Below are 17631 nucleotides of genomic sequence, written 5' to 3'. Positions count from 1 at the left end.
ATAATTGTAACTACAGTAGAGCAATTAGACAAATCGTCACCTCTATCATTTCTCACACATAATATGCAAAAAGCAGAAGTATCACACTGTTAATCACCTTTTCATGCTGATGTTACAGCAGAACAATATTTTACACTTGCATGGATGAGCAAAAGCTGGAGTGAAAAAATTTGTTTAAATTACATACTTCAATAAATGAAAAGTGGCAACTACAGAAATTAAATATTTTAAATATTTTAAATCCTCTGATCTCCCAAATACTGTGTCTTAAATGAACATTTGTGTCCTTCATTATTACTATAATATTTTTTTAATGACAGTTCATATTTTCACTTATATTTTGGCTCATTTAGAGCCCCTGTATTGTAAGTAGTAGTAACTAGGTACTTTTATATAGACATTCCAAACCACCTGTGCATACCAAAAATAGTCAGCAGTTTGTAATATTTGGATTTTACATCAAGACAATTCAGTATTAGAGCTGCCTCCTTGTTTTTCATTCCCTCTTCCTCTGCTCTGCAGGTATTTACTGTCACTTCCAAAGATTATGTGACAAAACCACAAAACTCTTTGTGCTGCGCTATTATTCAAAATGACTGTGATTGTTAATGGGAAATTGCAGAGTATCTTGTTTTAGTAAGGGATTTCTTCACAAGATAGAAAGAAATGCACAGCTACCAGCAATGTTGAAAAAGACTGAAATTCATATCCTACAGAATATGCGTAATGTTACAATCAGCTTGGGAAAACTGTATCAGTTTTTTAAGACTGAGTTCATAATATAGACTTTATAATATACCATTAAGTTTCATCTCATATTACTAGAATAGGGTTTGATCTTTATATATGACTAAATCTGGACACTGTACATTTATCAGTAAAATTTCTGTGTTGAAACATACATCCTTTATGGAAGATTCTGTAAAAAAATTCACTTTGATGTTCCTGAACAAACTCTGCATAACATGCATGAATATATATACCTTAATGTATACAGAGGTTATCCAGTATTCAATATTTCAATGCAAAAAATATTTTGAAATTTCAGAAAAAATTAAAGCATTTCACTGAATGATAAAACTGTTATAGAGAAAATTGTAAAACATCACCTCACTGTATGCATTTGTTTTAAGAATTTGTTTTCCAAAAGTGGAGGGATTTTGTGCAACTTTGGTTTCCAGACATTTCCCACTAAACATACCACTTTTTTAAACTTGAACATAGCTCGGTTACCTATTTAAACTATACCACCAGTGAATTTTAAAACACTGTAAGCTGAGAGCTGATGCTCAGCCAAAGTACCTAAAAATTATTTCTTTTACCTGTAGCCTTTTTGCCATTCAACTGAACAATATATATGATTATTATATGACCATAAGACTTGTTATAATGCGACAATTTAAAGCAAGTTTCTATTTAACACCACTGTTTTCAAAGCACTTGCTGAGAAAGACTAATTGTGATAGGCAATAAGCAGGATATGAAGAAGGGTTTCCAAGGCCTTCCCTCCTGACAAGTAGCAGCCAGGAGTCGCAGTCTCAAAATGAGAAGCTTTGTTCTGCAATACTTTTTTGGCTGTTTGAATGCTCAAAATAATGATATAAGATGCAGCTTGAAAGGGAAGTGAGATAAATAAATTGGTGAAGATCCAGTGACAAATTCTATGCGTAAACTCATTTTTGAGCCCTTGTGTTAGGACATGGAGACTGCAAAAATATGTATTAGAGATGTCTAATCACCTAAGCTATATTAATGTGTTAATAAGACTGCAAATGAAAGGACCAGAGATTAGGGCAAGATCTAGAGAAGAATACAACCCTGCCACCTGTTCTTACTTCTCTCCTAGCAGTTTCCATTTTGGCAGCCAATTTAAAAAATGCTTCAAGAAGGGTTTTTAAAGGTCTATCATTCACTTACAGATCCATATAATGCAAAATTCTATAAAACAATTTTATGAAAAAAAGAAAAAACAAAACCAAATTAAACTACATATTCCTTTAACTTCTAAAAGGTTCATGTTTTATCTTAATTTATGTTACAGTACAGTACATCCATTGTCTTGATGTACTTGGAGCAGTACTTGAAGTGACCAATCTATCCATAGCTGTTTAAAAAAATAAAAATTAAATTCCAGTTTCAATGTTTTCTGATTGGTATGCTAGTACAAAATGGCTACAACAGTGAAAATTCAAACTCTAACTTTTGTACTCCTTTTTACAAAAACTGCAGTTTTCACATTGATTCATTTATTTCATAAAACTCACAGGTATTCAAACTAATAGATATATGAATATATCACCATTTAGACCAGGGATAATCAGGAAACATCTCTACAAGCTTCATTCAGCAAATACTTGACAGAATTGACCACTAGGATTCATTCATTATACAGAAGAACAATTAGTCAAAGCAATGCTACAAGCAAAAAATAAAAGTTTATGTGCTACTGAAAATTCTGCTGAAATGCGTATTTTACAATTTGATTGGAAGTGTTTAAGCGTATTCTTAACAGCCCTCAATTCTGTGGTAAGACTTCTTCAAAACATTACTATGTTTCAATTAGAAAATTAAATCTGTCAGGGACAGCAAAGCAGAATGTTTATTACAGCATTCTATGATAGCAATCTATAGGAACAGTGATAAACAAAACATCTTTTAGAAGAGAATTACACAATAATCTTCTCATAGCAGGAACCTTTGTGCTTTTGCTTAGAGCACGTTTAGAACAATTGTTTAGCATCACAGGTAAGGAGATACATGAGCAAGATATTACTAGAAAATCTACTTTTTACTTGTATTTCAATTCTCTTCTTTTGAATTCTGAGTGCTACATGCAAAACCAAAACCAAACCTAAACCAACATTATTTTTCTTGGAAGTTCATATGGTTTAAAAATAGAACAGATTTTTGTGGTTTTATGCTGAATTGAAGGTTGAATACAACCTTAACTTTCAGAGCTACTCTTGCTACTATGTAAAATCAAGAGCATCCATTACAGCCAGCTCCAAGCTACAATAATTATTGGCAGATCTGTTGCTACTGTCATCAACAAGAGACCAGAAACAGACAGGAAAGCAGTCCAAATGGAGACCACTGAGCACAACTTACTTACACAGAATGTATTTTCCTTTTTCTCCAGTTGCCCCAGGAGAATCTAAGAACATTTGAAATTCCTGACACAATCTCCTAGGCCAGAAGACAATTAATGGATGAAAGCTTGAGCATGCACTTTTTATTTTTGCCTTGCTGAAATGCTACAGGATGGCACAAATTTTCTAAGCTAAATTCAGCTGGCTAATAATTGTTATGTCTGAAAGTAGAAATGGGACTACAGTTCACAATACAGATTAGAGAAATACTTTCTTTAAACAAGTGCAGCAAATGGATATATATTTTATACATGCATGAAATATATCACATATGTAAGGAAAGGCATTCTCTCAACACAGCCTACATATGTCAAAATTTAAAGGAACACTTTAAAAGAAATCAAATCCCTTACATAAAGACATGTAAAAAAGAAACTGCTGAAAACTATCAGCCAAAATAAATACATAGATAGGAAGAAAATAGAGCTGTATAAGGTAAGATCTTCTGCTTTAAGTAATTTATTCACAGTAGGCAAGTATTTTCAGTATCTGAAAAGACTGAATAAATATTTGAATGCCATCTGACAGACCTTTCTTAGGAATATTTTGTACAATTTTCAGCCTAACAAGCAAATTGTTATGCATTGTTGCTAAAAAGCTCCCAAGAGCACAGAAAAGCAACTTACGCAATAGAAAGGTACCTACACTTCATGAGCAAAATTCACCTGAATCAATTAAATAAGGACATAAATATTTCAAGAGTAGGTATCTTCTCTGTGACAGCAATCAGAACCATAAAAAATTAAATTTTTTAGATCCTAAATTGATTAATGTATGGTTTATAAACATATTGAAAAAATGTTGGAATGAATGTATTTTATATACGAAGCATGGAATTAAGGACTATAAAAGGCCTTTTGTCTCCTACTAGTCCTGTGCAAATAAAATGTATCACCCGAATTTACTCTTCCAATCCAATATGTCTGAATTTTGTTCACTTTTACATCAGCTCATGCTTGATTTTCCAAATTGAAATAAATCATGCAACTTGAGTAGCACTGAAAAGGACTTTCAAGGAGCTTAGAAACACAAATTGGCAGAACTTCATAACTCCTAATAAAGTTAAGCTAATAGCAATATGTATCTGAAAAGAATCAGAGGAGGACAGAACAATTCATAGATAATCTACTATACACACCTGTGAATTTGAAATTCAATTTTGTAAGTTAATTCCTGTTGTTCAACAGTAGATAGAGAACAAAAATTAACCTTTGGGTTTTGTTCTATTCTGCACTGTGCAGGATCCATCTTTCTGGCAGCCAGGCTTTACAGATGCTGTATCCAGCCTCAGGTTTTGAAACAAAGAGTTTAGCATCACTAACTCTTGGTAAAGTCTGACTGAAAACTACTGTGGCTCCAGCAAAAAAATACTACTGATATGCTACTCCTCAAGCAACAAATTAATCAGATTTAGAAACTTGCCTAGATGTAACTCTTAAGACTTCCCTAAGTCTTCCTTAAATCTGACTTCCCTAAATAGGAAACAATATTCATTCATTCAACCCCTTTAGCAGACCTACTCATAAGCAAAAATCTGTTATCACTCCTCCAGAGAATATACTATATATGTGTTCATTTGCATACAAAAAATGAAATAAAAAGGCAAAAGCAAAAACTTCAAGATATATTCTTTTTGAAAGAAAAGTAACAAAATATAAATAAAATCAAAATAATTCTGATACTGTAACTACACTGATCTCAAATAACAAGTGTAAGGTGTACTTTAACAAAACAATTTTTTTGTGTGAAACCAGATATACAGCTTGTTATTCTGCTGACTTGTATTAAAATGTTCATCTAAAAGTACATTAGTTAATTTTACTGGAATGAAATTAAAGCATTAATCATTAATGACTTGTCATTTGTATTTGTGAAGACCTATTTCTAAAAGTGAAAAGAAGACCAATCTTGTTACTTTACTATTCCAATACTTTAAAAATCTTTCCAGGTAGGTTAATATTTCATTGCAGTTTGCCTCCACGCTGTCTGTTGGAAACTTAAGGAAGAAATCAGGAAAACACTACTGGCAGTGTTTTGCCTCCAGACAATCCTTTTGTTTAGGAGTACTTTTCATTTACTAGAGATCTATATACTTCATTGAAACACCTCTACTAATGACAAGCTGGCAGATATTGGTAAATCTGGCTAACTACAGCACGTCAAGAGGTAACAGGATTTCTTTTCTCCATGGAAAGAGAAGTACTACTGTATAGAACCAAGCAGATGCAAGAAAGCAAATGTGGCTCTTTCCCTGTGTGAAACTAAGCAGTTAAGCACAGATAGAAATTTCATCAGAAAAAGAGTTGATCATTTCAAAGGCAATAACCACCTATAAAAATGTTCTACGGTAATGGAGAAAAAATATAAAAATTTTAATTACAAAGCACCAAGTGCAGGTAAACTAGTTTTATTTTAACTTGAATAAAACTTTGCCTTTGGAAACAAAATTGAGAGTCCTGTTTGCCCTCACTCATGTTCATGAGGAGGTGTTGCAAGGAAAAAGGGTATGACAACAAATACAGAAAACAAACTTTGTCTTTGGAAACAAAGTTTTTGATACTCTGCTGCAAGGGAGCAGACTGCAAACCTCAGTCTGGAGTTACTGGAACTTGGCAAACTTGTTCTAATGCATAGTATTGGGAATTGCTCTTAACTCTCTGACTACCACAGACTCACAACCATCTGATAAATATGTCAGCTAGATAAATTAGATTTTATCAGATAATGTCTGAAGGGGAGGGAAAATTAAGACAAGAAATAAAACAGTAGGAGGAGGTAATTGGTACTAGAAAGCCATGGAAAGAATGAGGGCAGACACAAACTTTTCCCACTCTTCACTATAAGCAGTAACATTAATGATGCTGATACATTTTCCAGAGTAAGGAGATAATGGTCTGTCCAAACATGTCATGATAAATTCCAAAAAATCAGAAGCAAGCAAGGAAGATGGCTGCTATGGTGAACCTCACTTCATCTATCTCCATCTATCTTAATAACTAAAACACAAAGTAGCAGAAAAGGTTAGTATGAGAGTCTCAGAATGGGTGAGTTTGGAAGAGGCCTGGAAGACATCTAGAATCCTTGTCCCTAAGGAAGAAGACTCCACAGCTTCTCTGAGCAACCTGTGCCAGTGGTCAGTCCCCACCACAGTGAAGAAATGTCTTCTGACGTTCAGAGAGAGCCTCCTGCGTTTCAGTGTTTGCCCACCACCTGTCAATGCGCACCACTGGGAAGAGCCTGTCTCTTCTCCCTGCTCCCTTGTTTCATGTGTTTATGCACACTGAACCTTCTGCCCTCCAGGCTGAAGAGCCTCAGTTCTCTCAGCCTGCCCTCAAAGGACAGATGCTCACATATCTTCATCTTATTCATGGTCCTTGCAAGACTCAATCCAAACTCAAGTGTGTCCATGTCTTTCTTGTACTGGGGAGCCAAGAAATGGACATATCATTTCCAATGTGTCAGAATGGCAGAAATTAAGGAAGTTATAAATGAAATATAAATGTTTTTAAGAGTGAAAAATTCAGGCTATATTTAATGAGTGGGCAGAACTGTGAGGCCTGGGAACACTCTGCCCCTCTGAAAGTAAGCTTGACAAGCTAAGTCCTAGCTCCCTTCAGGCACATGGAATTGAGTATCTACCCATTTCTTCTCTACTCCATGAGACTAAAAACTAGATACATGGACTGAAGGAAGTCTCATTACACTTCTCCATGGTTCTGAAAAACAGCAAATCACAATCACAAGGTATGAACAGAAGTCAGTCAGATTTCAAGCAGAGACACAGTTTTAGCCTTTTAAAACTTCTATTATTTGTGTTGCTCACCCATTTTTCCCTGACTATACCCTACAGGCATCACCATGATCACCACTTTAAGCTACTGCTTATTTTCCTCATTACATTATTACCTTCCTCTTCAAGGTGACTACAACTTCTCAAAGGTTACATTCAATTCCTGTATCCTTTAAAAGTCAGCACCTATTGATTAATCTTGAATTCCAAACACAAAATACCCCTACATTTAACATCACAGAAAATTCAGAATATACCAGCCTCCTCTGCTTTTAACAAAACAAAAGCAGGCATCACTGAGTAACCTGATCAGGATTGTAGATAATTAGTATGCAGTATCTGATACATTTCCTGTTTGCATGATTGCATGATCCCCCCCATAAGGTGAGTTTATACTCACGCAAATATACAAAAGAGAAAAATCACCAAATAATTGCAACTTTTTTTCATTTTAAGCTTAGGAACCCATGCAGCAGGAAACAGCCCAAAGTGAATTTAGAACTATGTTCCTTTCAAATGGTATTTATACTGGATATACTGACCCGCTTAAACAACAAAGTCACTGCAGTACATCATTGGGACAACCATTCCTTTTTCTCTCATCTTTTCAAGTACTTTGTCTATTCTGACTGCATGGTGAATTATAGGCTGCAACTTCAGAATACAATAGTAATTACAACAAAGACTACATCTTTTCTGAGCCTTGGCAGGTTGAATTTTTAAAAATTTTATGTACTGCTTTAAATTATAACACTGGAAGTATTTTATCTGTACAGAAATGATATATATACACAAAACCTTTCAGTTTTCATGATGCACTGAGGAACCAGACTTATAACACACTGTCATTTCCATGCCTTCAGGGAGCATTGCACTTTCTTAATTTCTGTAAGGAATGTCATACAGAAAATCATCAAGCCCCATTTTGTGTCAAGTCTGCCATTTTTAATTATTAGCAACTAAGTTTAAGAAACTTCTCCTTTGGTTTAACAACTGCATACCTATCTCTCAGAATTTTCTTTTATGCCACAACTCATAAAATTGTTTAGGCTGATGCTAGTCCCTTGCACTAAATTACCAACTAATCACAGAAGATATTTATCATCTCAAGTTTTTTGCATGAGAATTGTCAGACTTAATCACGCTCCTCATATTTTCACTATTTACAGACCTTCATTTATCATACATTTCAGCAGTGTGACAACAGTGGACTATTTTCCCCATTTTTCAAGGATGTTAACACAGATAAAAGCATGGCAAATCACAACAAGAGCTTGAAAGTTTTACTGTCTCTAACAGCATCCATTTCCACCAAAAAGTGGTCCCTAAAAAACTATTTATTTTAATACCAGTTTTATCTCAGTTATAGAGATAAGTAGAATTAGCAGGCTAAAGCCTCAATAAATGGAAAGTTACAGAATTATATCAAATGCATTCTGATTTTTATCATTGGGTAAACTCTGCAGATAGTACAAGAGTGATCTGTTCTAATCAAGTGCTTGTAAAATTTCATTTCTTTGATAACAATGTTGAAGAAACAGTTCCCAGAAGCCTTGATATTGTGGATTTGGGGTACATTAATAGAACTTGAAAGGATGACTAACACTGGTAAGGTAAGGTTAGTGACTTCTGGGGTAACTGCTGAGATATGTGTGGAACCATACCCTGCATTCTTTTTCCACTGCAAAAACGAGTAATAAAATATTTAAAACAAAGATACCCAGAATGACACAAATATACAGCTCCTGCTTGATTCTGGAGTATGTTCATCCTGTACTCATGGGCATGAAAGGTGCCATTCTCACACAGTACTGCACAACAAGAGCAAAAACTAAACTATGTAAGGTATCACTTCACTGAAATAAATTATGACAACTCCCAAGTCTACTAAAGGAAACATGCAGCATAAATGCTAGTTCAATGTACACAGAAACTGAGCTGTGGGAGATCCATGCTTGAAGCAACCTGTTCTTTATGAAGAAAGAACCTACACTGGAGCAGTCCTTGAAGAACTGCAGGCCATGGGTAGGACATACACTGAAGCAGTTTGTGCAGGAGAGTGTGGAAGTGTAGGATGGGGTGGTAAGGATACCTTAACTGCCTGCCAGGTGGGCACCCACCTCAGCCCCCTTCCTTAGCATGACTGTGGAAGAAAATAAGATGAAAAAGGCCTGTAGGTCAAGATAAGGATGAGATCACTTGCTACCAATGTAAATCAGAGTTGGTTTGGTGAAGCAAATCTAGTTGCCAAGTAAACAGAACAGGACAATGAGAAATAAAAACAAATTTTAAAATACTTCAGCTGCCATTTTTTTCTGGGCAAAAAAACTCCCTTCTCTCTTCTCCCAGAGAGGGCAATGGGGAATACGGGTTGCAGTCAGTTCCCAATACTTTTCTCTGTTGTTCCTTTCTTCTCATGCTCTTCCCCTGCTCCTCTGTGGGTATCTCATTTCACTTTACCCCACTACTCTGGACTAATCACAAAGGGGTTTTTTTCTTTCTTTTTTTTCATAACCATTAAAAAACAAAAATACAAGATCCAGAATTTGAAGTTGATAAAGAAAACTGCCATGCTCAGGTGTATCCTTTGTCCAACTTCTATGCTTTGTCCTGAACTTTTAAAAAAAATTAACAGTCAGTGTCAAATAATTTCACGAAACATCTGCAGGGTGAAAACAAATTTTCTTCTAAATTTAATTAAAAAGTATGACATTCAAAAGAGTAAGTAATTCTAAAAGCAAAATTGATTTGTGTTACATTATTTCAGTTTTTATTGAGTTAAAGTTTTTAATGTAGCTGACTAAACATCTGATATATATCCTGAGTACTCTAAGGAGATCATCTTTCAGATAATTCAGAATAGGTGAAATTAAATTAAGAAATGCTAGTATTCACCTAAAATGATTCATGACAAATATTTCATTTTTATATTCATGTATAAAAGTACAGTTATTTTCTGGAAGACTTTACTATATCCACAATTCCAGATTATACAAAATTACATAAATAAGGACCAACATTCTTGAAGCACACTGCAACTTCAGTTACATCTAAGGTGATGAATACTAAGATGCTATATTAGCATTGTAGTCATCACAGTTAAAATGGACATTTTTGATCAGGAAAAACATAGGCAATATGAAAGCCTTGATTTTTTTCTTCAGAAGCAGTTTCATTAAAATAATTTCCACATCAAATATTTACAGACTTTTAATTTCAAAAGGAAGAAACTTTTTCTCTTATTTTTCCAGAAAATAATTGTAGTGTAGTGTTCACTAATTTTGCATTTTATTAAAAATACACTGTAAGAACTGAGCTACTATTGTGATGATCATGTCGGCTAATGAAACGTTGGGATATCCACACCAGCAGCTCAGGGACTGAACAAAGTGAACTGATTTCCTGCTGAGAATCTTCAGCACTGTTTCCTCCACCTACAACATATCCAGGTCTCATCAGATGCTCTCAATGCTGATTACATGGCTTTACATGTACTCATGGTAGGCAGTCAACATCAAATTTTGAACACTTCTCTAATGTATGGAAGACCACAATAACAATTTATTCTACTAAGTAACAACATGGAAACCCCAACATGCTTTGTGCCAACAACTATGATGTCCAGGCCTGAGAAATTGGCAGTTCATTAATGAACCAGTCAAATAAGGCAGATAGACTCTATCTGAAGGTGAATTCTCCTTTCTCCTGACTCTGAGGCTGTAGAAACAGTTTGATTTTCATGCTTATGTTCTGTTTCCATATTTCCACTGAATTTCTTCTGTATATTGACTTCCTGACTACTCTCCTCATGAAATGTCCATATTTTCAAGTTCCTCTGTCTTGGACCCAACTATAGTCCTCATCAACAAATCTTAATCATTACAGCATGGGTAGACTATCCCACTACACTGCCTACTCTGGTTTATCCACAAAACTCAAAAGAAGAGAAAGCAGTTTTCTCAGAAATTGTATAATGAATGAGACAACATCCAGGTTTTCCATCTCTGCTAACAGCTCAAGGAGGTGCACATTAATACCCCCACCACTAATCTGAAGTCCAGTGATAGTAAGCAAGACCAACACAAGGTCAATAAGCAAAATTCTCACTGTTTTACTGTGCCATGGAGATATTACATATCAGCCTCCAAGTCACAACCATAATTTGCTGTCAATGACATCTAGACGCTCTGCAAATCTTAGCACCTGCTAGTGAAGTCACCTACAATGTATCTAATAAATTACATGAAAAAACACAGTTCTTTTGAGACGTTATTACAAGAACATGTGGTACCACTTACAGAGGAAGAATCAAAGCTCATAAATGGTTGGAAAAATACTGTCCTTTGACTGCAAAACCAATCAATAATTTTGTACTGCAGGTGGAATCTTGTCCTTGGTGACTGGCAGTACCATGGCACAAAAAAGTCATACTGCACCTGTAAATAAAGTTATTTTGCCTTATCTGCATTGCTCCTTTCTTTCTGAGAAGAAACATAGATACAGTAGGGGCTGGCAAACAACTTCTATACAAATATTACACAAATATAACGAAATATTTTAGTAAGAGGACGACTGAAGCAAGCAGAAATACTCTTAAGATTTCACAGCCACTGCATAGCTTTTAAATGTCTGTCCCTAGATGAATTATGTAACACAGATGTTGAAGTGAATTGCAACTCCCAGTCCACAGTGATGTGATTCTCCAAAAAAAGTTAGACTGTCTGCTGTTTGCTTCCTGATCATTATGGATATAATAAAATAGCAGATGTTCCTCAAACTATTCAAAAACTCATACACCCCTGAAAACTTTGCCAGCATGTCTTACTACATTTCCTGAATTCCACATAAAACTTATTTCTAGATGTTCTAGTTTTACGTCATCAATTGAAATTCAAAATAACAAGGACAGTGACCATGAAAACAACTCCAAGGTGATAAGGTTACCAAATGCAAGCTTCAGAGTGTATTATTCATCTCACCATCTACAAAGAACTCATTCCTTTCCAATTGCAAAGACTTGATATAATCTACTCATGATGAATATGAAAAGAATATGCAAGCTTGGTTTTGTTCATATTTGAAAGAAGTAGAATAGTTTCTGTAACAAACTTGACCAATCTGAAAAATAGTATATGAAGTTTTTGAGTGAGCTGTAATAGAGAAGAAATCATTACATTAGATTCCTTCAATAGGTGTTTTATGATCTTGCTTAACTCACAACCTCTTTTTCCTCCATTTTAAAATGTCAAGAGTATCTCAACTGAATATATTTTTTGCCTTAAGTAAAAGTAATTTTTTTAACTGCCTCACATACACTTTTTAGATGTGTATGTCCAAAACAAAAAATAGCTCTAATCAAAACACAGAAATAACAGTCCTCATCAATTCTTGCATATGCAGAAGAACCACAGCAGCAAAAATTTAGCAAAAGCCTGTCAAGCAAAGCTCTCACACTCTGAAAATTTCAGTTATTTAAGAAGAAATGTAATGATGACAGGATTAACTCTGACACCATGTCATAAGCAAGAAAGGACTGTAAGTGTTCTAGAGTTATACTGTAGTTTATGTAAATGGATTAATGGATTCCTAGAAACAATAATGAAATTGAAAAGAGTTTTAAAACCAGTGGCTTATTTCTGCCAAGGAGAAATCAACTGCCTTTAAGAGCTACTTAGCTCTTGCAAATCATACTGGTATTTTGAAAACTCTCTCGTTTTCTTTCACATTCAATATTATGCACAAAGAAATGGAGCAAAAACAGTTTTCCAAGGCTTTAAAGAAGGCTCAGCCCTCAGAACTCTAAAGTGAGCAAAACACTATTCCATTAAATTTGAAAAGATCTGGAATACAAGTCCTATGTAGCTGTGTCTCACAAGTCAACCTGCTTGATAATGGGGCAGGCAGTGGGGGAGAGCTGGAACTGATCTTTATTATAAAACCAGGAATCAGGAAAAACATTAGACTTCTATCTCAGATGTACTAGAAAGACACAATCTCCTTTGACATTCCCTCTGACTAGGAGCCACCCGATGGTATCAAAGAGAAACAAAAAAAAAGGGTAAGCTGATATAGTTAATAAACTAATTTACTTAGTTTACACTAATTTGCATTTTTAACTCAAACACCTCAACAGTGTAGTGAGCTGCCAAAGACTCACTTGTATTCTCAAAGCAAGTACACTCTAAGTACTCTGCTAAACTGGTGTTTACTACAACTAAAGTCCTGTAGTTGTATTTGTTTTTATATAATCTTCCATTATTCCCAACTGAGCTTTTAGGAGGAATAGAGCAAACAACAAAGTTCAGACTAGTACTTGGAGTTTCAATCAACTTTTAAAAATAAGAAAAATATCTGAACTGTCAAACAGCTTCTTATGAATAAGATTTACAGGCATTAATTATTTTCTAAATTCTCTTATTCTCTTTTTTTTTAAACTAGAAAATAATTCAAATTGCCAAACTTTAATTGTTACAGTAACAAGTAACAACAAGTACAATTAGAAAACAACATTAAATGGAAAACCTTAAGAAACAAAAAAAATATACAACTAAAAGTTACATACAGAAGAAGATTATCTGTCATTGCTGGAAAGTGTTTCCTTTTCTTGCTAGGATTCACAATTCTTGTAACTCATACTCAGTGTGAAGTTTTGCAGTAAAATGTGTATAATTAAAATATATACTTATATATAGAAATTCTAATTATAGTAATTCTAGTAAAGGATTTTCAAAAACAGTTTGACAGCAGTTTGGATCAAACTTAGCAGACTGCCGTACTCAAAACATTCAAGCAGACGGATACATGTTTCTAAGTAAAACCTGAAAACTGCCTGTTTTTTTAATTTGCATTTTTACTCATTATTTTTTCTAGCTTCTCCTAGAATTTTCCAGCAACCTGATTCCACATGTGAAAGTAAGGCCCTACAGACAGAAAAATCTGAGACAACTAAATAATTTTGAAACCAAAAAAGGTGTATCAAAGGTCTGACCTGAACCAACAAATCTAAAAAACCGTCTTAAGGGCTAAAAAGAGTTATGGCAAAAGTTGCTGGTACTTCCTTTTGAACACATTGCAATTTTATTACTTTTAGAACACTACGCTTTCACCAAAGTCTGAACTTATCTACACAACAGTACACCCTTAATGACTTTTGAATACCTTGAAAGCATACCTTACTAAAAAATCAAAAAGTAATCATGGAAAAGAAGTAAAATTACTAGAACACATTATTCTGTTTTATATTAAACTGTTTTAGAACCCCTCTCTGTTTAAAGTGTCTCTTTCCTTTTGTTTAAAGCATCAGTTATAATTAAATAGTCTGGTAGAATTAATTAAAAATATTCCTTCCTGTGTACCCTCAGGCACTGACTTTGTTCCGTTTTTTCATTTCAAAAGAAGATGTTCACTTTTAAAATTATCAGTATTTTTATTTTTTCATCTGATATATAAGTATACATTTTCCACATATTTAATGTTGAAATAAATTAGTTGATCAAAAGGCTGGAATACAGGATAGGAGGTATTCTGGTCAAAAGGAAAAGACTAGGTAATAACCCCGTTATTCTTTCATTCTCATTCTGGATCCTTTTGCAAAAAAAAAAAACCAAAAAAACAAAACAAAAAAAAAAAAAAAAAAAACCCAAACAATCTTGTTGCTTTCTAAAACTACAGTAATTCTGATATTTAATTAACAATCAGTTTATTTTTTATTTTTACTTATGTAGTCTAACGTATCTCTCATTGTTTGTGTGCATATAAATTTATTTATATCCTGGACACCTACTGAAGGAGTCAATGAGTCAATGTTCAGTTCAATGGCAACTGAACATTTCAATCAGACTTTGTACAGAGTGCATTCTCCTGAAATCTGCATGAAACAAAATAGTGCTGCCATCTGGTCATAACTAAACTTTTCTCCATTGCAGAGATAGGCAAACACTCCACAAAATAGGTGCCTGGATGATTTACCCAAAACAAACAAGAACAAGCACTCAGCAAACACTGTTTGCTTTAATCAATCTCCTCCAACCCCCAAGCCATGAGGAATTATTCTCAACCAATACAACTAGTTAAATTTGCATTACACTGCTTTTGGATGCTCTAATGAAGTTACCTGTCATTAATGATCCAGTTCAGACATAGATTGAGAGAATTAAGGTTTTTGCATCTCTTTACTATTTCCATCACAGTTTCATTGTCCAGTTCTGTGATATGACGTAGATCCAAGCTCAAAAGATTTCTTAGCTATTGAGACAAATATGAGAGAAAGAAATAATGTGAAATTCATTCAAATACATAACTGTTGAGAAAACTGTTAATTTCTTTTTAAGTTTCACAGTATGTGCAAGCTAGTCATGAAAGATAAGCTTACTATATCTTTTACAAAAAGCAAATATACCAAAGATATTCACAGAATTCAGCTTGAGCAAAGTTGTGATTCAGGCATTCAGTTACTCCATAAAATCCAGACTCAAGGGGCAATACAACCTACAGTAAGGGCCTAGGCCTTCCTTCTCCTCTTAAATACATGGAGTGTAAGACACTAAGGTAAAATATAATTTAGCCATAAAAAAAATAAGGGATGGAAGGAAGTGAGACAGCACATTTGTGCTTAGATTCAGATGAATGCAACTAATGACTCCAGAACATAAGGCTTTCAAAGTAAACAAATAATACAAACTCCCTGCAAAATACAGTATTTATACTGCATTCTCACCTGCACAGTTATCACTAACAGATCAGATATTCTGAACAACAAAACTTGAAGTTACAGAACAATATAATTAAGAGTGATGCACTGGTTAAACTGACTTTTTACTAGTGTTAATCATTCTCATGTCCTTCAAAAGCACACCCTTTTTATGAGTTATGGATGTAAAAATATATTTTCTTACAGACTTCTCCAGTATCAATTTAGTCATAATAACCTCCAAGTACTGTTTGCTTTTTAAGCTGTCTGAAATAATCTCTGTTACACTCTGGAAAAATAATTGCATTAGGCAATATTGACACTTTAATTAAATTTACTTTCCCTGTAAGAGAGAAAAAATGATCCTCATCAGTGATTTGAGTCACTAAGGATTTGATTAGGTAAAGGCATACAACTGAGATCACATAATTGGTCCACTTCAGTAGTTAATTATTAAGTCAATGTATTTAGGGCAGGGGGTCTAGGGGAGAGGTGGCAGCATGGTGTGAGAAGAAAAGAAGAGGATTTCTACAGAAACTGGAATTTATTTCTTTAAGTTTTTAACAGTCTCCAAACAAAAGCTGAAGATAAACTACATACTGTTCCCAAAAATTCCACAAAACAAGCATAAAATCAAGAATTCTGACCTCTGAGGAACACCAGCAGGGTACATCTACAGAATCTAGGACAATAAATTTCTATTATTATGATACTACCACAGGTATCACTGTACAGGCACTTGCTGTGTTCCCACTCAAATTCTGACAAACTTCTTTGCCTGTTAGGGAACAGAGCATATAGTGATTGATACTGTGTTGGTAAAACAGACACTTTTTTCAAGCTCTGTCTGTTCTCGTTTCATACATAGTCTAGCATCAAGTTTTAAAGCCTTATCTTCTATGTACCCAAATAAAGCTCATAACCAATCTCTCATTTTTTCCTGCATAAATTACAAGAAGAAGAAGCTTACAGCAACTGTAAATTTCCTCACCTTCATACACCTATTCATATTAGATATTTCAGCCATTAAACCATGAAGGCAATACTATGGCCTGTGTCTGTGACATACAAAAATACACCTGCTGGACAATCCAACAGTGAGTACATTCTATGACATTAAACATCTAACAAGACTAAAAGACAAGTAGAAAATCTTCCCACTTAAGAAAACCCCAAGCTTTCTTTCTCAACAACATTCCTCATATGAGCCGCTGACAATACTGGTGATTCTTTTGCCATTATTATTACTTATGGACCTGAATCCACAAATTTACACTAAACTATGAATGCATGGAGAGAGGTCAGTGCTTCTTTAAAAAATTCCTTAAAAACATGGCTTCAAATTAGGTTAAGAGGTAACAACAGTATATTATTTACCTCAATGAAGCAATGATGAATGTACCAGAAAGCATTTGTGGTTTCCCAGGAAAAAAAAACTTTGGCATTGCATGGGTGGAGTCAAAACCTAAAATGATTATCTAGTATTCCTGTCCACCAAATTAATAGGGTTTTCAATGTAGATTTTGTCCTTTCCCATCACAGGAGAATGATCATTCCCTCACTGCTTCTTTCTTTCATGCTAGTAATAAGTCTATTATTATATTCAGTACACAGTAACTCAACCATTGCTTGTCTTTTTTACTGTCACATTTCTTCATTTTAAACACCTGACTTACTTGTTAGGTTAATTCTTCTTTTTCTCAGGCACAACATGCTCAATGAAGAAAACCTTTGTGTCTTAGAAGTTTGAAGAGACTGCTTCAGACTGATACATACTCAAGTATAATTTGGTCTCTATAACCTCAAAATTGTCATTACAGAAGTGTCAATGGCTTTCAAGACTTGCAGAACTGCATGCACACTCCCTTTTTAAACAATCTGAATATGACAGTGAAAAGGATACCTCTCTGCCTACTTAAATCAAAGGTATCAACATCTCATTATTGGTGAGAGAATTGTAATAAATGTGTATGTAATCACTTTTCATTAAAAAAATATATACC

The 17631-nt window shown here is 34.3% G+C and overlaps 1 protein-coding gene across 1 annotated transcript in view; it reads right to left on the bottom strand.

Annotated features, from left to right (window-relative positions):
- FBXL17 (F-box and leucine rich repeat protein 17) overlaps nt 1-17631 on the bottom strand; it is a 278404-nt gene that overhangs the window by 158654 nt on the left and 102119 nt on the right. The window contains exon 6 of the mRNA XM_062513277.1: nt 15053-15183. Coding sequence (XP_062369261.1) covers nt 15053-15183 — 131 coding nt within the window. The remainder of the gene's footprint in view (nt 1-15052; nt 15184-17631) is intronic.

Source organism: Cinclus cinclus, chromosome Z (genome assembly GCF_963662255.1).
Source record: "Cinclus cinclus chromosome Z, bCinCin1.1, whole genome shotgun sequence".
NCBI lineage: Eukaryota > Metazoa > Chordata > Aves > Passeriformes > Cinclidae > Cinclus > Cinclus cinclus.
This window is presented reverse-complemented; position numbering and strand designations above follow the sequence as displayed.